At 37.8% G+C, this 18,475-nt stretch overlaps 3 protein-coding genes across 5 annotated transcripts; all 3 read right to left on the bottom strand.

The window, feature by feature from the left end:
• Nucleotides 1-353: 353 nt before the first annotated feature.
• Nucleotides 354-7,456, bottom strand: api5 (apoptosis inhibitor 5). Of its 2 annotated transcripts, XM_063480971.1 has the most exons (15): nucleotides 7,329-7,454; nucleotides 7,126-7,237; nucleotides 6,042-6,203; nucleotides 5,784-5,877; nucleotides 5,628-5,693; nucleotides 5,222-5,373; nucleotides 4,471-4,677; nucleotides 4,212-4,316; nucleotides 3,494-3,583; nucleotides 2,278-2,459; nucleotides 2,032-2,125; nucleotides 1,829-1,885; nucleotides 1,572-1,651; nucleotides 1,299-1,441; nucleotides 354-552 (listed from the first exon to the last, which is right to left on the bottom strand). In XM_063480971.1, the coding sequence occupies exons 2-15, from the start codon at nucleotides 7,195-7,197 to the stop codon at nucleotides 473-475; spliced, it is 1,584 nt and encodes a 527-aa protein (XP_063337041.1). In that variant the 5' UTR covers nucleotides 7,198-7,237; nucleotides 7,329-7,454; the 3' UTR covers nucleotides 354-472. The 2 variants fall into 2 exon arrangements, with proteins under 2 accessions (XP_063337041.1, XP_063337040.1); XM_063480970.1 differs by having other exon boundaries at nucleotides 7,126-7,456.
• Nucleotides 7,457-7,999: 543 nt separating this feature from the next.
• samm50 (SAMM50 sorting and assembly machinery component) lies at nucleotides 8,000-15,854 on the bottom strand. Of its 2 annotated transcripts, none has more exons than XM_063479174.1 (15): nucleotides 15,713-15,854; nucleotides 14,568-14,678; nucleotides 14,168-14,269; nucleotides 13,989-14,076; nucleotides 12,396-12,502; nucleotides 12,101-12,231; nucleotides 11,670-11,757; nucleotides 10,683-10,811; nucleotides 10,390-10,461; nucleotides 10,201-10,287; nucleotides 9,903-9,973; nucleotides 9,398-9,465; nucleotides 9,159-9,305; nucleotides 8,543-8,684; nucleotides 8,000-8,126 (listed from the first exon to the last, which is right to left on the bottom strand). In XM_063479174.1, the coding sequence occupies exons 1-15, from the start codon at nucleotides 15,731-15,733 to the stop codon at nucleotides 8,081-8,083; spliced, it is 1,410 nt and encodes a 469-aa protein (XP_063335244.1). In that variant the 5' UTR covers nucleotides 15,734-15,854; the 3' UTR covers nucleotides 8,000-8,080. The 2 variants fall into 2 exon arrangements, with proteins under 2 accessions (XP_063335244.1, XP_063335243.1); XM_063479173.1 differs by having other exon boundaries at nucleotides 9,159-9,315; nucleotides 9,399-9,465.
• Nucleotides 15,855-16,010: 156 nt separating this feature from the next.
• On the bottom strand, nucleotides 16,011-17,786 carry si:dkey-42p14.3 (EF-hand calcium-binding domain-containing protein 10). Its single transcript, XM_063479177.1, has 4 exons — nucleotides 17,424-17,786; nucleotides 16,723-16,887; nucleotides 16,360-16,450; nucleotides 16,011-16,261 (listed from the first exon to the last, which is right to left on the bottom strand). The coding sequence occupies exons 1-4, from the start codon at nucleotides 17,524-17,526 to the stop codon at nucleotides 16,216-16,218; spliced, it is 405 nt and encodes a 134-aa protein (XP_063335247.1). The 5' UTR covers nucleotides 17,527-17,786; the 3' UTR covers nucleotides 16,011-16,215.
• Between the last annotated feature and the right edge of the window lie 689 nt (nucleotides 17,787-18,475).

The raw sequence follows: 18,475 nt of genomic DNA, 5'->3' as shown, positions 1-18,475 counted from the left end.
AGAAAACCAAGATTAAATAAAACAGTAGAAACAAAAAGCATTCATTAACATGTTGCAAAACAAGAGGATCATCATCATCTTTTTCTACTACAATCTGACAAAAATATTTATCGGTTACAACTTGGCAGTCTTTTGTTCCACAAAAATACACAGAATAATGTTTAAAACTCGAGGGGCAAAAAACACATTTACATTTTTTTTATGATCACACATGAGAAGAATACAGGAAGTAAATGCTGAAGTGGCAAGTAGAAAAGTCTGTTTTCTGATATTCTGAAGGCAGAATTCCCCTCCCCTCTCAAAACAAAGCAAATAAAAATCCTCCGTACAAGTGAAGGGTGGAAACCATTTAAAAAAAAAAAAAAAAAAAGTTAAGTAGATGAAAAATAGTCCGTGGTGGTGTGGAAAAAAAATCCTGATGTGATGCAGTTCTATGAGCAATATGTACTCTGCGTTTGTGTGTCCGCGCACCTCAGTAGATCCGGCCTCGGCTCCTGTTGCCTCCGCCTCCGAAACCTCTTCCTCGGCCTCCTCTGAAGCCACCACGCTGCTCTAGAGTGAAAAATGTCGAAAACAAGCAGGTTAGTGTCATATTGGACTTCAATCAGGTTGTAAAAATGTCTTAACATGAGTGTGGCAATGATCTGATGGGGAGTTGTGTGTCACAAACACATTTAAAATGTGCAGTTTTTCTTCAGTAAGCCATCCTTTTACCTAAATGAGATCCTGTTGCCCAACATTGATACGTAAACTGATATTTATGTGTCAATGTACTATGAACTTATTTGTACAGTAGTGTAGGTATCTGTAGACAAAGGGCAGGATATTTGGTGGTGGAAATGTTCTGGCTTACATTAGACTGTAGTCAGAGCAGTACTAAGCACTGTCATTGAGCAGTCTTTGGCTACATGAAGTTCAGATGCAGTATATCTTTTAACTGTATACTTTCTCCGAGTGGTAGTGTACAATCAATATCATGGGGCTGCACACAGTTTTGTTTTGGAGGAGTGTCTGGGTAAGTTGCATACTAGTAATTCTTCACTAGCCAAAGATGTCCACAAAATGACCCACACGTGAATTCCACTCAAGTTAAGGGTTCCAAGATTAACCCAAAGTCAAGTTAGTGTAATCAACCATGAAGTGAAGATATGTACAGTTATCCAAAGTTATACTGCAGATTCCAGATACAGAAAGGAAATTCTATTTGTTTCCTCTACTGTAGCTGTGTGACATAAAATAAATAATGTCAACATCTGACACAACAGTGTAAAAACCCCAAAGTGCCACCAAACACTCACCATAGTTAAAGTTTCCAATGGAGGCGCTGTACTTGCCACTGGGAGGATTGTAGATCTGTCGTGCGTCCCTCCGGGACTGAGGAGAGATCTGTTTTTTTGTGCTGCCTCCTGATCCCATCTCCTCAGTTGATGGACGCTTAGGCCTAAAAACAAGAAGAAAGGTATATGAAGCTCCAATTCAGATTCCACACATCAAGCCTCACTGCTACATTACAAGTATTTCTAAAATCTCTGACTAGAAGTAGCATTAACAAGAAGGAGGAGCTGACTTACGCTACAGCCTCTGCCTTCTGTACAGGTTTCCAGGACAGAGTGACTGTGCTCTTGTATGATGGAGGGTTGTGGAAGAGATCCTGCAATGGAGAAAAAAAAAAAAAGATAAAAAGAAAGAAAAAGAAAACAAACCCAACCAATTAGAAGACAGAACACAGCAATCAGCAAATTACATTTTATCCATCTGGTTTATTAACTGACCACAAAATATAAGCAACCTAGTGTGATTTATTAAATTAGACAGGCTCACGCCTTACCTTGATGAGGACGTTGATGTTGTTTGTGATCTTGAGGGCCACCACTTTGATCTTGTTCTGATTACATAACACAACTTAGTCAATGATACTTTACAGCAGGGCTGTTGAAAGAACAAAATTACCCTTTTCTGATCTGTCATTGATTGCTTAGTTAACTAGTTCCCAGTATATTAAACAATTACATGTCAGCTGACAGATATTACCTCTTCAGTCTTTAGAGCATCTCCCGTCTTTCCTTGCAGTGCTACTCGCAGCTGTCTGATGTAAACTTGCAGGCCTCTGGCAAAATACTGTAACCTGTTAAACAGAAAGTACATTTAAATTAATAGTGACTCTATTAATTTAGTCAAAAGTGTGCTGATGATCTACGTCAAACACAACAGACTTGCTAAAATTCACACTTTGTGTAAACCATTTGATTTTATCAACAAACTGAGTTGATTCCTCACCTGATCTTGAAGTCTTTAAGGCGCTCAGCGTCCACTTTGTCAAGAAGGAAGTCTGGCAGCTTCTTGCCCAGCTGGTGGAAGCTGTACAGGAGACACTCTACATAACTGAACTGTAGTTTGGGTTCCTCGCTTGCCGAATTCTCACCATTCTCCACTTCTTCTGGAGGCAGCGGCATAAACTCCTAAATAAACAAAAAAAAGCATGAAAAATAATGAAAATATTATTTGGATTAGCGCAGCATTTGTCTGAGAAAGCTCAAACTTTCATGGTGGCTTGAAATAAATGAATACAATGTTAGACTGTTCCCCATTCAGACACTGGAAACATCTGTTAAAACAACAACTAATGATGCTTTTGTATGCATCCATTATTGCAGCTGAGATTTATACAGTGGTGAAATTCATAAATGTTACTCAGTCTAAGATAAGTGAGAATTTTAGGAAAAAAACAAACACGGTATTGATTCAGACATGAAGCAGTGGTGGAAATTATGACACATGCTAACATAATGTGAATGCAACATTAGTGGGGTATTTGGCAAACATTTCAGTCAACAAAATCTAACACTAACATTTCAAACAAATGATTTGCCAGCATGTCAGTGTTTTCAGACAACTTTTTAATAAAAGGAGTTTATTTTTATTATTATTTAAGTACATGGGAAGATCATTCCTTTTTTATATTAAACTGGGTATTGAGAATGGTTTAATTCTATTGGTATTGGTACTGACGACTACATTTTTGGGATCGTGACATCACTAAAACAGACCATATCCTTCTGAGAACCAAGGAGAAAAACGAAAATAAATTCCACTTTTTTGTGATTTCCTTCCTCTTTGGAGCTTAAAGAGGCCACCCAAACACATGCGATATCAATGCAAAGCCCAGGATGTCCTCTATTTAGTACATCAGGACTTAGCAGGGTAGCTCAAATGAGTCAAAAGATACAGACCAAAAGCAAATGTCCATTACAGAGGACATAACTGAATAGGCTGATTATCAGGAGGATATGGAACAACGTAATCATGGAAAATGAAAGAGCAAAAACTGACTGACCAGCCTGCATAAATGTTAACATAAAACAAAAATAAAAAAATAAAAAATAAGAACAACGTTTCAGAATCTGAGAGAAACTACTGGTGGACTTGGATGATTCTGGTGCATTTCCATGTATTCCTTATTCAGTCCAAGTAAAACAGGACAAGTCTTTCTTACCAGCAGCTTGGTAAACAGCATGTTGAGGTTGGCCTCCAGCTTTTCCATATCTCCACAGAACGGACTCATCTCAGCCAGCAGCTTTAGCACCTACACAGAGATAGAGAGAGCTTAGCAGATCTCAGTGTAATATGCATCGCTAATGAGAAGCATTGTTACATGGTGCAGACTAATGACCCATTAGCAACATGCATTTGGCTAACACCCCTAACAGGTGGCTGTCATGCTGCCTTTGTTTACTACTACAACCACTCACCAAATGTCAAATGTTATGAATCTTGACCTCACACCAGTCACCATATTTGTCATGCCAGTCAGCGCTGGGCTGAGCTGAATAAATCCAACCTAGAAAACTATATTTGTGTGCACCGCTACTGACCAGCAGAATTTTGGGGGTAGAATTACAGGTTTTACACCAGAAAAGTCTGAGAGGGTGTGATCTGAATGTGGTTGAGGAAGTTTATGTTGTACTCAACATAGTGCTATCAATTTGCGCTTGATAGGTGCTCTGTCATCTTTAGAGATCTCTGAGAGAGGGACACCCAGCAGGTTGATTTCCTCTTACAAGTTATAAATACTGACAATAAACAACTGTATTAATACTAAACTAATTTCACTACATCCACTTACAACTACATAAGAGTGAGCGTGATACACTAACCAGTATTACATTTTAAACTCACTTCAGGATCACTCATTTACAGTTAAAGGTACTCACTTCCAACTGAATGTCCAACTCAGCCACAGGACTTGTCAGGGCGCTGAGGTTTGGCAGGACGTGTTCACAGAAGTAGGTTACAAAACGTGTGGAATGGACATTTTTCTACAAGAGACAAAAACATGACTAATTATATAAAGTAACATAACTCAAAGTAAAAGTACATTTTAACTGAATAGACCAGTAAAACAAAAGCTTCTTATACGAGATGATTTGATTTTAACACCTCTGCTTTAAAAAGTGCGTAAGTTGTACTTACAGAGAACAGTGGTAGGGCCTGGCGTGTGCACTGCAGCAGGCGGTCCACAGTGTCAGGGTCAGCTGGGTTGAGGGCCTGCTCCAGGAAAGCTTGCTCCACCACCAGCTCCACCAGCTGCTGCCTCCCATTTACAGTCTGCAGTACCCGTAGACCCGACACTACACGCATTAACAGCACAAACTCCTCTCCTGTCACATCCTCCATCACCTGCAGAGAAGAGAAACAACTGCTCAGAATGCGTTCTTGTCTTGTTATGCAAAAATGTTCATTTGTGACTTGTTGCAACTTGTAAATTTTTGTTCCTGCAGCCAACCAAAACTTGGTCAACAAAGATTTTTTTGCAATGCTAAATGTATGGTCCAATACCTACTGGACAGCTATACTGTCAACATGAAAACATTCTGTTTTCCCCCAACGAAGGACCACTAAGGACAGCTCAGTTTCGATGAAAGTAGCTGATAGGCAAGTGAGAGAGACTCAACTCTGCTTTTTAAGGTCATACCTAAAACAACTGCACTTAAATGGATTCAACAAGAGTTGAATGATTCACATCATCACAGGTTAGTCGATGTCAGTAATTAACAAAACAAAGGCAAGACCATCAGGCACACCCAAAACAATCAGCACTCTATGCACACACCTAGTCTGGACAGCCATGTGTCTTCTCATGTAAATTACCCTTGTTACATTCAGGCAGAGAAACTTACACCTAAACGATCACTCGTTAATCAGTTCTACACTATCTACAAACCTTCTTTGTTTCTGCAAAGACGTACTCCTCCACCTCCTTTGTCATGACATCCTCTGGCAGGGTCTTCAGTTTAGTTGACAGAAACTTGATGGCCCTTTCTCGCACTATATCCTCTCCCTGCAGGATCTGAGAGAAGAGTCCCCCAAGGGTTCCTGAATGACAAAAAAGAAAAATTAAAAAAAAATGTTGTGATATATATGGAGTGTCCTTTCTGAATAAACATTTAATACATGTGTTACAGCATGATATCACGCACAAGTAAATATATTCTCAGGTAAATGTTTGCACTCCAATATCCCAGGGTTATAAGCAGAAAAAGCTGGCTGGGTGAACAATGTCCATTTTAATAATTAAAACAGGCCAAGCTGCATTTCACAGTTTTCCCCCAGGGGAAAGAGAAACTCACCCCTGGCATCCATTTTGAAGATAGAAATAAGTGCTGCATTCACTTGGTTAAACTCTGCCGTATCATCTGAAAGCACAAAAACGTCAATAAACATTAGCAGAGATAAACAATACTGGTGGGGTCTGAGTAGCTTTGTGAAATCTGAAAAATTGTTACCTGTCTGAAGAAGCTGAGTGAGAATATCTGCAACTCTGGGGATGTTGTCACCAGTTGCAAAGCGCGGGAGCTCTTTGATGGCCTGACGTCGGATCTGGTCAATGAAAAGTACACAGAAAGAGAAATAAAAATGAATATTGGGAACACATTCAGTCCCTGAAAGAACCCCAATACCAATCTGGAAACAGACAAATCAAAATTTGCAGCTACTGTTGGAGGTATTTAGGTTCATGGCGACATATGTTAGTTAATACTCACCGAAACATCCTCATCTTCACAGAGATCTAGTTGGGCGTTAATAGCTGCATCTGCAAGTTCAGGAAAGCTGCTGAAGAACTTGGGAATAAACTGTGCTGCCAGACGCTTCTCCTTGGGGCCACCCTTCACACCATCCACTATTACCTGGTAGGCATCTTTGTGCTGCAGAATGAAGGCACATCACAGTCGTTACTTGGGACAATAAATATACCCCAAGGTTAAGTATAGATAGAGTTAAACTCTGGGGACATGGGGATTCGAGAAAAACTAAAGGTAAGAAATAAAGAAATAAAAATGGCATACACACCGAAGGAACAGAGAATACTAGTTAGTAACAATTTCATGTCACTTTCTTTGTTGTTCTACCAACAAAAATCGGTTAACTGATTTTCAAAAGTCAATCTAATGATGGGTCTGTTTTAATTAAAGCAGTACTACTACTATTTGGGAAAAAAAAATCACAAAAAGTGATTACAGTTTTGTAGTTTTCAGTTTATTTGCAGAGTGGGTTTTCTTATTTTTTAAGTTTACCTCACTTTCGGTAATCTTTTCAGCTTATTATATGAATAGTTATTACAATGAAATCACTTTGTAAAGAAATCTAGCTCACAGTCACAATAAACATATGCACCCCAGAAATATCCAACGTATTTTTTTAAGATGTGCAAATGCTAGCTTTTGTTAATTTCTAAAACCTGAGCTTTATCATGGTTTCTGTATATGACCAAAATGTCCACGTATAGGATAACATCCTAAATGAGATAGATCGCGGTGAGATTTGAATAAAACTATCGCCACTTCCTATTTGTGGCCTAAGTGAAAGTGTTTTGCGAGTGAACAAGTTTAAAACTTCATCTTGAAAATAATGAGTGTAGTAGTAAACTTGGTTTGGCTTATGGATCGCCACGGCGAAGCTATTAACATTAGCCCGGTCATTACTATAACTAGCTACGGTTAGCTTAGCACACACAAACAAATGTTATGTAAACCAGAAAAGTTATTAACGTTGAAAGTAAAACAATACACTGCTGCAAGGCAACATGAATATGTTCAGTTTAAAACGTACAAGGTGATGTTTATTTACCTGACTGAGGTTGTCCTTGGCATCAGCAAGGATCCCGTAGCTACGATAGAGATCCTCAATTGTGACCGCCATCAGCGTGATTTCAAGTGACTGCTGCTCACAGATAAGACCTCTGAAAAATCCAAAGTAAAACCCGTCGCAGGTTGCTTTTGCTTCGTGCCGGACGACTGCGAAACAAACAACGCCGTAATGTGGAGAGTTACCTTGTCAGGAAACGGGACGGAAAGATGAAATTTCGAGAAGCCCGTGAATGAATACCCCCTACTACCTGTCTTCTTCGCGCTACTCTCTGGCGTGCTGGCTAAAAAAGCTACGGAATACCGAGTGCAGCGCATGCGCGGGTTTGGCCAATCGCATAGCGTCAGCAGGCACGTGACACGAGTGTGCGCCAAATCGATGCGCAGTTAAACTACTCATGTCAAGAAGTTGTGTGGTCTGTGACCCTAAACTAAGCGTAAACAGATAATACATTAATTAATAAGTACGGGTAAAGTAATACTATTTTTATTGGTATAATGCCCCTTATATATACATATTTTTTGTTTTACACTGCTTGTATAGGCAGTGTAAACACGTTTATGTTTCTTTTAAAAAATATATTTCTAATCAGCCACACAAAAGTTATAGTTACACAAAAGGAAGGAGGCAGTGGTTTAAGGTTGAATGCCCATCGGTTTGTAGCATGTATTTGTATATGCCCACATGGCAAAGTTACAGGTCTTAATTTAGTCTTTGGAAATAAAGACCTAGATTCATAGAGCTTTCTTTGTCCATCCGTAGCCAGTTTTGTGGCATACTCAAAGTCAGGTCTGTTTACCAGTTGTTTCAGCTCTCACTAATGTAATGATAAGAAAACACAAATCACAACAGAAAGTCAGTGCAAATAGTTTTATTGAACTAAACTGGTTGCAACAATTCTGTACAAGCAATTATCTGGCAGGAAAGAAATGCAGTTTCATAAGAATCTGATTCCCGCTCCAAACTGGACCCCGTCACATATCCTGCAAAGACAATAAAGAATCATTGAAATGTAATTGAAAGACAATTATTAGCTTATTTCTGTTGCACATCATTACAACTGCAATGTAATACAGAATTTTTTTAAGTAATCCATTTCTTAATTTTCCCATAGCAATGTTCTGACACTGTTTCATAATTGCCAAACTAAGAGTAATAAGTTCTTTAGTGTCACATTTAAACAGATCTGTAATGTACAGTAAATTAATTAGTGACGTTAAAGAAACCACCACTATACTTAATTTGATTGCGGTCAGTTAGAACGTGTTGCTCTTTTCAGACTAAAATTCATCATTCATCATCTATTTAAAGTGATTCTATTGGCCTAATATTTCTTTAAAGAAACTGTAAATAAGTCCCAATCAGCTTAGCTTAGACTAGCTGATATAATTAGCATTACCTGTCTCCACTTTGGACTCCCATGGGAATGCAGTAATTCAGCTCAAGCCTGGCAATGTTCCCCAAGCGCAGCACAATGCCCAGTCCATATGACCAACGTATACATTCAGCCAGTTTCTTCAAATGCGCTTGTGGCCCCTCACCTGAGCAAAAATGTACATATGAACCCAACCATATAGACAAATGCATGTATTCATAATCTGAGCAATACTTGTCCTAACAACATAAAATCCTAATCCGTAAGCACAAGAGAGAGATAAGATAAGATAAGATAAGATAAGATAAGATAAGATAAGATAAGATAAGATAAGATAAGATAAGATAAACCTTTATTAGTCCCACACGTGGGAAATTTGTTGCAGAAAGTGGACAGTGCAAAATTACAGTAGCAAAAATTAGAAAAACAATGGAATAGGATAAGATAATAAGAATAAGATACTATATACAATAGAATAAAACACTACATTGTCAGAAGAAAAATTACACTTAGTGTTATTGCACATTAAAAAAGTTCAAAGTGAGTCAAACTGAATTCAAAAGTTCAGTCACAAATCTCAAGATCTGACCAAGCCCTAGCATGATTAAGTAACAAGTGCTCATCTGTTTTAAAAGCTCACCATAGTTGAGGTTACAAAGGTTCCCGGCATTGAGGAAGAAGTGGGTTCGGAAGAGGTCACCAAAGCCTCCCATGCCTGGTCTGAAGGGTAGAGGGGTGTAGAGGTGAAGGCCTCCAGCCCAGTAGGCTTCTCCCCCCAGGTAGTCACCTGCCATACCAGTAAAGCCAGCACATAACCTTTCAATTAATCATCAAACTTCATTCTGGTTACCAAGCAGCTTATCTGAGGTAATGCCTCACCTTCACTCTGTGGGCCCATACTGTACATACTGAAACCCCTGATACTGGTGGGGCCGCCAAGATAGAACCTAGAATATCAACAAAGTACAAAACACACAACAAATTTAAATTAAACTGAACTTTATATGTCTTTCGCTACAGCAATTGGAACAGGCTCCAGCCCACCCACAACCCTGAACTGGATAAGTGGAAGAAAACGATTGATGGATGGTTTTAGGGATAAGACTAGACAGTTTCAATTTTTGAGCCACACCAGAGTCAGACGTCATTAAGGGAGGCAGATAAATCTGCTTTGAATTAGTAAAAAAAGATCCTATTTGTAACTACAGAAACCGCCCAAGTTTCCCATTATAAAAAGTGGTCTTTTAAAGATTTAAATGTTAACCATTATAGATGTTTATATAGCCAAATATGGACAGCAACATCACTTTCAACAGCCTAATTTACAAAGCTCTAGGACCATCAAACCTCTGGTTAATAATGCCAGTGTGCTGTGAGTTTTTACCTGTCTGCTATACTTGTCGGCTTATCACCAATGGGTAGAAGCAAACCACCCCATAACGAGGCAGAAAGGACCTGAGGGAAAAATTCAGTGTTTAGTCAAGCTGAATCAGCAAAAAGAGGCCAGCTGTTAACAGGCCATTTTTTCATTACTTTATTATTGCGCATCAATAATCATTAACCATAAATAGTCAATGAATTGGCTAGTAAAGCTATCTAATCAGCATAACAGCCTTTTTAACAGGCTAATTTTAGGGAAGATTTTGTGGTAACTGACTGAAATGTAAAATGAAAAATCTCACTGAGTCCCAGAAGAGTGTTTTGTTGAGCTGGATCTCAAAGTCTTCCTTTAAGAAACTGGCATCTCCCCCAGTGTAACCAGCAAGTTCCTACACAACCACCAAACAAAATGTCAAACTTGTGTATGATAATAGTCACTAACTTTCTACATAGCATTTTAAATAGATCTAATTCAGTGGTGAACAACAAACCTGATGGATCTTCAACAGACCACCCTTCCTGGGAAGGATGGAGGAGTTTCTGGTGTCAATCACCATAGCATGCTGCAATTCAAAACATCATATTTGCAGGTTTATTTCCACGGAGCCTTTGAGAAAATTCTGGCTTTTTCCACTTTTCAAAATAAGCATTTAACTTGATACTAAAGAACAGGTTTGCCATGAATTGTCTGACAGAGAAGCTCATGAAAATATGCAGGGATTTTAAACCTCACTGTAAAACAAATAAATCTTAATTTAAAAACAAAAAACAAACAGACAAATACCGAGAGTGAGGACTTCAGAGAATGGCCGCTCTCCTCCCGTATAGGAAAAGAGGCAGTGCGGGCCAGACAGCCAAGCTCTCTCCATACTCCTTCCCACTTCAGAGTTTGGCTGGTCTTCCACACAGGGAACTATGGATATTGATAATCAGATGTCATTTAATAACTGTTTGTATAGAATTCAACTCTGTATAACCACAGTCTATACATAAAAGATGGCCAATTTGATATCAGCGATTGATTAGTGAGGACCCATTGTGAAAGCATTTTTACTGTTGATTCCTGATTGTTTAGGAACTGGATGAAACAAACGATGGGTGGATCTGATTGAGAAACAAAAGAACAATGGCGTCTGAAACGGTAACGACTGTCAATCACGCAACGACTGAGGCACACCCTAAAGCAGTTAATAGGGGCTGTAATTTACAAAATGAAAGTCTTGTTGTTTAAAATAAAGACTTCAAACATGTGACTGAGCCTTTGAATTTATCAGGAAATTGTTTACCGAGTGAGCTAAATGGCACCTTTTTCCACTTCTACGTAATCAAACTTCTTTTGGCAAGCAGAGGAGGCGCCTGCTACTGGTGATCAGGTTTATGGCTCTTCAGAATTAGCTTGACTTTCCAGAGTTTCCAGAAGCTACATTCATATGTCTACATTTATAACATAGCAGTTTCCTTACAAGTAATAAAGAATAATGATTAAATAAAGGTCTATGAAATGCTAGAGACAACATATTATCCAAGATATATATATATATTTATTTTAGATTATGCAAGAAAAGTCCAAACTATGTCTTTGGAGCAAAATTGCAACTCAGAAATGAACTTTATGGTACTTAAAACATTTTTATACTTTCTGGTATTTTTCTTAAACTCATGATCTAATTTAAAATATTACTAAAATGTGTTAATTCATCAAAACCATGTTCAAGCATGTTCCAGTTTAAATAGGTTTAGTTATACAAAACAGAAATAGGCAGGTATTTACGCTCAGTTCTGCAGATATGCCTCGATCCGTCTCCCGCAGTGAACTCCATGGAAACTGACCTGTGACTTTGTAGACATTCAAAGTGATACTGAAAATGATATGAAAAGAGGAAAACATCAGTACAATAATGCTAGAATTTTTTTGCAATTACAAAATACACCCACTGAAAGTTACGGCAAAGAGTGCTCAAACATTTACCTACTTAATCCTCAATGTCAACAACAGCATAGTGAGGGTACTTACAGCAAAAGAACAAGTACTCATGCAGACAGGGTAGAGAAACATGTATAACATTATGATTTAATACATTTTAAAAGATTTAATTTTCTAGACTGAAAAAATTTAAATTCTACTGTTTAACTTGTTTCTACATTGATATTGGGTGACTCAATACAGGTAATGCCTATGTGCACATCATTTTCATATCTTACTTGCGTTCAAAGTTTCCTGGTTGGGGTTTGAAGAAAGACAGACCGTATGATGTCTCCTTGGTACCATAGGAGAACTGGAATGTCAGTTTTTCTGCCCGACCCAATACATTGGGTAATTTTAGGCCTAGTACCTGAAATGAAGGAGAATCAACAAACTGATCAGCATTTCCCTAATATTTATAATATTCAAAATACGTTTAACTAAACAGCTGCATAAACACACACACAGAAAAATGTACAACACTGCATTACTTTCAGAGAGTGGAAGATGACATAAGCTCTTTTTGGCACTAACCATACTGCCTTCATTGTTTCCAACCATTGTGTTGTAGCTGCCTGTCATACGTCTCAACTCTGTGACCTCAAAGGTCACATCAAGGCCATTAGGAAGAGCATCCTCCCCTGAAGAGGAAAAAAATCAAAATATCTAACTGCTATACATTTACTCAGAAGCAATGACATCAATGCAGTACCAGTAAGGAAGTAGTAGAGTTCTTTCCAGTTACCCAGGTTTGTGTATAAACTTGTATAAACTGATGGTGAGTGTATTAGCAAACTGCAGAAGTGCAACAATTTTTTTTTTAAACAGCTTTTTCTGTTGTGTGTCGCTGCAGACATGGTAACCTGCATATGGTAGAGACATGCATTGGCACATTAACCAGCTCCTATAACTCATTTAAACCTTTAGCTGAATCTAGAGACCTGAACCTGAGACCAATATTGTTTCACTTCATGGACTAAAGGTTTGCTAACTCTAGTTTCCACTTTAAATGTCAGTAGTCTTGGTATTCATATTCTGAATCCAGACAAGCGACAAGGTCAACTTTGGGCCACTGGATGTAAACTGTGAAAGTTGCAGGGTGGTAAAACACTGTTCCTGGCGCAATCGGGACATTTTGATGTTTGTTACTACACAAACATGTATGTAGAATTAAAAGTATTTCTAGTTCCATACAAGTTAGTTGTGCCTTTTCCAATATGAATTCTGTAAATTCATGTGTATATCTAGTAACAGCAGACAATGAACATACAAAAACAGAGCTCTATTGCAACTGCACTGACTCCTCTGAAAATATCTCAGGGTGTTCATCATCTGTTCTGTAGATAGAGTGTTAATTACATATGAAAAACAAATGAACAAGAAATAATATCCTCTTTTTGCACAGATTTTGGGGACTAAGGTGTCTTTAACTTTGCTTTAAATATGATGAGATTATCTGTTCTAAGAATAAACTTACTTTGCATTTACAGAAAGGTAAATGCAAAATAAGTTTATTCTTATACTTATTGGGCTGGAGAGCCCACTTTCTCTCAAGTGGGCTCTCCAAGGTTCAGTTACTTTTTCTTGCCACTATATCTCACATGAATAAGCCTGCAATTGGACAGTCATAACTTTTAGATTTATGTGTGGACAACAAGGAAGAGCATGTGAATAGCTGTCTATGGAGTAAATCTGTGGAATAGTATGGAGAAGAATTTGAACAGATGCACAAAATCTGTGTGTTAACCAGTTAAAAGAATATATTAAAAACACTTAACAAAGAAGTATTTATATGAGACAGGGTGTTAAATACTTAAACTCTACATTTTGATTGCGATGGTCAAAATTTAGTGTCATAACTATTAACATTTAAAGCTTGTGTGCAGGTATATATTACACTCTATAACAAAAAGAAATATGATGAGTTAAATAGAGGTATGAATGAACAAACATTTGCTTCCTCCTACGTCTTTTTGAGCAGGACATGGTCAACATTTTTCATCACATGAATAGGTTGGCTTTCTTTCATTTCTTCTTATATGTTTGAGATAAAGGCTTCATTGTAATATGTCTGATATGTTATCATAACAAAGTCATTTTTGAAGACCACACAGTGACTGCCAGTACCTCGTGAGGTGTCGATAACAACTTCAACTTTTCTGAAGATCCCGAGACGCAGAAGCTTCTGTCGCGCTTCATGGGACTTTCGCATAACCTGCACAACAGATTCAACCATGTGTTACATCTACTCACAACCATAAGCTGAACAGGAAACAATCATTTCACACATATTAATATGTACCTACATCAATCAAGTTCTTTGCCTGGAAAACATCTGAGATTTCATAAGTCAGCAGGTCCTCCTTGGTTCTTCCGAGCCCGTCTATATGCACTCGTTGAACCACAACCTGAAAAACAGAGAAGACAGACGCACAAAATAATGGTAAAGATCCCAAAGAGAAAAAAATATACATTTATTTATATATTTGTATGTATTTACATAAATGTTATTATTTAGATAAATTGGCTAATTGTAAAATATATATAACTAATACTAAATAATATTAAAACAATGATATTGTCAAGAAAACACCTTTTTTAAGAGTTAGCAAGCAGAGTGTAATTATAGTGTAAAGATAGGTATTGCAATGTGACAGTGGTAATCAGAGTACGTCCCATTTACAATCTGGCACAGATAAATCTTACATCTTTATTTTCAAGAACTTCTTGTTTCGGCTCTTGGTCCATCTCCGGAGCATCAATGTCGTCAGCTTGAACTCCTAACTCTGGCCCATGCATGGGCAGAGGGTCTAGGCTCTGCAGGACATAGTAAAATGGATATATTGGATAACTGGATATATAATTACTTCACAGAGTGTTTTACTGAACAAACAAAAAGGACTGTGAAATTAATTGTGCATATATGTGAATATGTGCATAGAATTTATTTTATTTTTACAGGGTGATTCAGGCTTGGGGCTCTATATACTGTTGGGGACATTGAGGTCAGGTCTGTGGAAATACTTCTAAAAGGTTAAGGTTTCATAAAGGGAGTTACAATAATTTACTTTTTTTTTAAATTAAAAAAACGTTCTCCATCATTTCCAAAATTCAGATGAAAAAAATCAAAACAACTATTTAAACTACTTACAACCAAACTGGATATAAGCAGTTTAAATAGTTAATGCAAAAAGATTACAATTTTGTTGTTGTTATTACTTATTAAAGCATGTCAGTAAACTGCATCTATCTGGCCCTGGATGTGATCCCAACTTCCCAGTTCTGTCATTAGTAAAACTAAGTTTGATTTAGGGCTATACTTCATTTTCACAATACATTTCAACAAAAAATAACAATTATTTAACAATAATTAAAAATAACATCAATGTAAGTATGTAGTTATGTAGTTACAAAGTGGGACACTTCGTTGTCCTATTCACATATGACCCATTTATTAATAAACCCATACCCACAGCCCTGTACCAGATAAATACATAAACATAATAAGTACAGCACTGGGGGGGGAAAAACCTCACTTAAGTTCATTAAGCACACCAAAGCCTTTCAAACTGCAGCAAAAGAAAATACACCACTAGCATGCTATGAGTCTAAAACACACAGTTGGAATAGCTTCTTAGCATTTTACCATGGTTAATAAAAAAACTACAACTTGTGGCCTGAATTAATCCAGTCTCTGTACAGTGAGCTGAATGCCTGAGCCTTGTTTGTATCTTGTTGAATTACATTGCAGAGGGCCTCTCACTCCAGCAGCCGCTCTGTCAGATAACTCACTTAAACACAGACACGGAGGTCAAAGTCCCAGCTCGCACGTTTAGCAGAGTTTTGCTTACCCTGGCATGGACGGTACCCATGCTGAGCTCCGCAGGGCGCTGTCCCAGCAAAAAATGACGAAACTTTGAGACGAAAAAGATAAACTAATTTAACCTACAAGTCACCGGAGAAAGGCGAGGGACCTCCGTATAAGGACGCGGACATGTCACTTCCTGACCACGCCTTCTACCGGTGCGCGTTCAAGACAACCACGATGGATAAAGGGAAAGCAGTCAAACTGCAATAAATACAATCGTTATTCCACAAATACTGTTTTTACTGCGGTTCTAGTGCTAGCAGAAGTACTAACAATCGTGAATATAATGTTAAACATGAACATAGATGTGGATAATGACAGATAGAGGTCATTTCAACAGGCTGTATTGACTACAAACAAAGGCAAAAACAAACCATTAATGCTGTGCCTTTTTTGGTTTGAATTTATTGGTAGATAAAGCTACACATTTTAACATTTCAAACTAAACAGTTCAAAGCTGGGCTGGGCAGTAAAAACATCAACACTTCACAGCTGTACATAAGTTGCTGAGCACCTCTCCAGACCTTGTGTCCTGTAACAGAAAAATAAGTTAACAATCGCCCTCGCAAAACGCTGAGTATTAAAATTCTGGTAAACACTGTGTTTGTACCACTGCTAAGCTCTACTTACGCTTCTGTTTTGAACGTCTCATGGGATATCCGATCTTCATTTACACCATCGGGACATTCATTGATGTCTTTTATGCCCATCATTGTCAAAGCTGTGGGGATGAATGGTTATTATTATTACAATAACATTTTGCTATATAAAGAATTAATAAATTTGCTACATAATTTTGAGGTCTGTGAAGAGAAACAATAAGGGGAGGACGTTCAAACTCGTCACAGAAAGGCCCCAGACTAGATTTGAACCCAGTATCTTTAGGTTGTAAAGCAACAGTGCTTCATTGTTGATTCCTTCATTTTCTGTCTCATTCAGCTCCATCCCAAGTATTTAAGGTGTCTCTTCCTGTCCCTGTAGTTCAGCACTCACCTTGTTTGTACTGGACAAAAGTGATGTATTGTTTATTATCAGGGTCCATAATCCTAAAGACTACATCCAGGTTAGAGTCATCGAACAGATTTGGCCCAATCACACCACTCTGTTGAGACAGCTTTAGCTGCTCCAGTTTTTCAATAAGAAACTCTCTGGGTTTCTCTGAAAAAATACACAAGAAACAATGTAAAACAAAACAATCAAGGTGGACATATGGTGATGAAAATTAAAAGTAAAATGTTAGTAACATGTTAGAGCAACACAAAACAGATATTTCTCTCAAGAGAAAGAGCAGTTAACCAATGAATATTTTATCTGGCACAAAATAAGTCTGTAGTGCAACAAAGGCTATGTCTGCAATATTTTACAGCTGGATTTCAGTTCATTATAATCCCCTGCTCAAAAACTGTCATACATGTAAAATCAATTCTCAGATAATTATTTATTTAGAGCTAAAATTATACAGTTAGTACATACGTCTATACACACCCCCTGAAATCAATCGTACCCTCAGGGAGTTTATCACATTGACTTTTTTTTTTTTTTAAGTTCTGGGTAAACAAAAAGGTGTTTTAGTCCTTTAGTTTCCCAGTAAGTACATATGAGCTAGCTTTCCAGCTTTTGCAGTAGTTTTTTTTTTGTTTTTAGCACAACCGGATGCAGTGTCTGTATAAGAAAAGACCAAAATAAGCTCTAACCGGGTCTGTAAAAGAAGAGCATGCTAGTCAGGTTGTCCATAAGTTCGACGAGTTTGTGTTTCTCCAGATAAACAGCTGCGTCTTCCTCCCTCCGCGCCGCCATCTTTTCCCCTTTTGTTTGAACCTGTTGCTATGATACGCAGGTCGGGGTCAGGGCTGTGCCCAGGATGTTTTCACTGGGTTGGCACACCGAAACCATGAACAGGGAAGAAATGATCTGTCTATAAACTATCGAATCTACAGTTTAAAAATGTACGGCATGGAGTACAAAGCACGACATCTGCATCCATATAGCGGAGCAGAGGCAGAACGTAGCACAACATAGAAATACGTAAATAAAGTATAAAGTACTGTTTTTCAGTAAAGTACTTGAGTAAACGTACTAAGTTACATTCCTTCTGTCTTAGCCATATTCTTGTCCAACAGTGCTGAGCAATGCAAGTACTGGTGACTGTGCTTTTGTTGTGACCACCAGGTTTTTACCATTTTGTAAAGTACTTTATTGTGAACTTTGTTCTTGGAAAGTGCTACATAAATAAACCTTACTTGCTTATTAACTGGTCAGAAGAGGAGCAGGGCAATAATATTTGATGGGAAGATAGTGCTTCCCATCAAATATGCTGCCTGAAGCATTATCTACAATACTTGCATGGTAAAGCCATTTAAATAGCATTTATATAACTATCAACTGAACACGATTAATAAATGTGTAAAAGCTAGGCCCAAATTAAAGTTTTTAAAAAATCTTTCTCCTCTGGAAATTATAACACCATCTTGCCTTATGTGTAACCCTCTCAGTTATAATGTCAGTTTGTATTGATAGACAGGAGCTCCCTCAAACAATCAGTGTTGGGGTCTTATTACTTTACTCATGTACTCTTCGTAAAAAATAATTTGATACTCTACTTTTACATTTCTCTGTAGCACTTATCACTTGAAAGGCATTATTTCCATTGTTATTTAACCTTAATTTAAACCTTACGCCTGCCAACATGTAGGAGTTTAGACTTGTGATCTTAAAAAAAAAAGGACTGTCAAAAGCTATTTTGATG

This window comes from Pelmatolapia mariae, linkage group LG7, assembly GCF_036321145.2.
Source record: "Pelmatolapia mariae isolate MD_Pm_ZW linkage group LG7, Pm_UMD_F_2, whole genome shotgun sequence".
NCBI classification, from domain to species: domain Eukaryota; kingdom Metazoa; phylum Chordata; class Actinopteri; order Cichliformes; family Cichlidae; genus Pelmatolapia; species Pelmatolapia mariae.
The sequence above is the reverse complement of the archived record's forward strand: the minus strand, read 5'-3'. Positions and strand labels throughout refer to the sequence as shown.

Bases quoted from the DNA above. Each gene is read 5' to 3' on its own strand.
- si:dkey-42p14.3 (XM_063479177.1), bottom strand. From the start codon at position 17,526: ATGGCGGCGCGGAGGGAGGAAGACGCAGCTGTTTATCTGGAGAAACAC. The intron at 16,888-17,423 runs GTTAGAGCTTAT...GTATTTTTTCAG, and splicing joins GCTCTTCTTTTACAGACCCG to AGAAACCCAGAGAGTTTCTT. The intron at 16,262-16,359 runs GTAAGTAGAGCT...TTTCTGTTACAG, and splicing joins GAGACGTTCAAAACAGAAGC to GACACAAGGTCTGGAGAGGT.
- api5 (XM_063480970.1), bottom strand. From the start codon at position 7,197: ATGGCGGTCACAATTGAGGATCTCTATCGTAGCTACGGGATCCTTGCT. The intron at 4,317-4,470 runs GTAAGTACAACT...TGTCTCTTGTAG, and splicing joins AGGCCCTACCACTGTTCTCT to AAAAATGTCCATTCCACACG. The intron at 2,460-3,493 runs GTAAGAAAGACT...TTGTTTATTTAG, and splicing joins TGCTGTTTACCAAGCTGCTG to GAGTTTATGCCGCTGCCTCC.
- samm50 (XM_063479173.1), bottom strand. From the start codon at position 15,733: ATGGGTACCGTCCATGCCAGG. The intron at 14,679-15,712 runs GTAAGCAAAACT...TATGTCCTGCAG, and splicing joins TGGGTACCGTCCATGCCAGG to AGCCTAGACCCTCTGCCCAT. The intron at 14,270-14,567 runs GTAAGATTTATC...TCTGTTTTTCAG, and splicing joins AAGTTCTTGAAAATAAAGAT to GTTGTGGTTCAACGAGTGCA.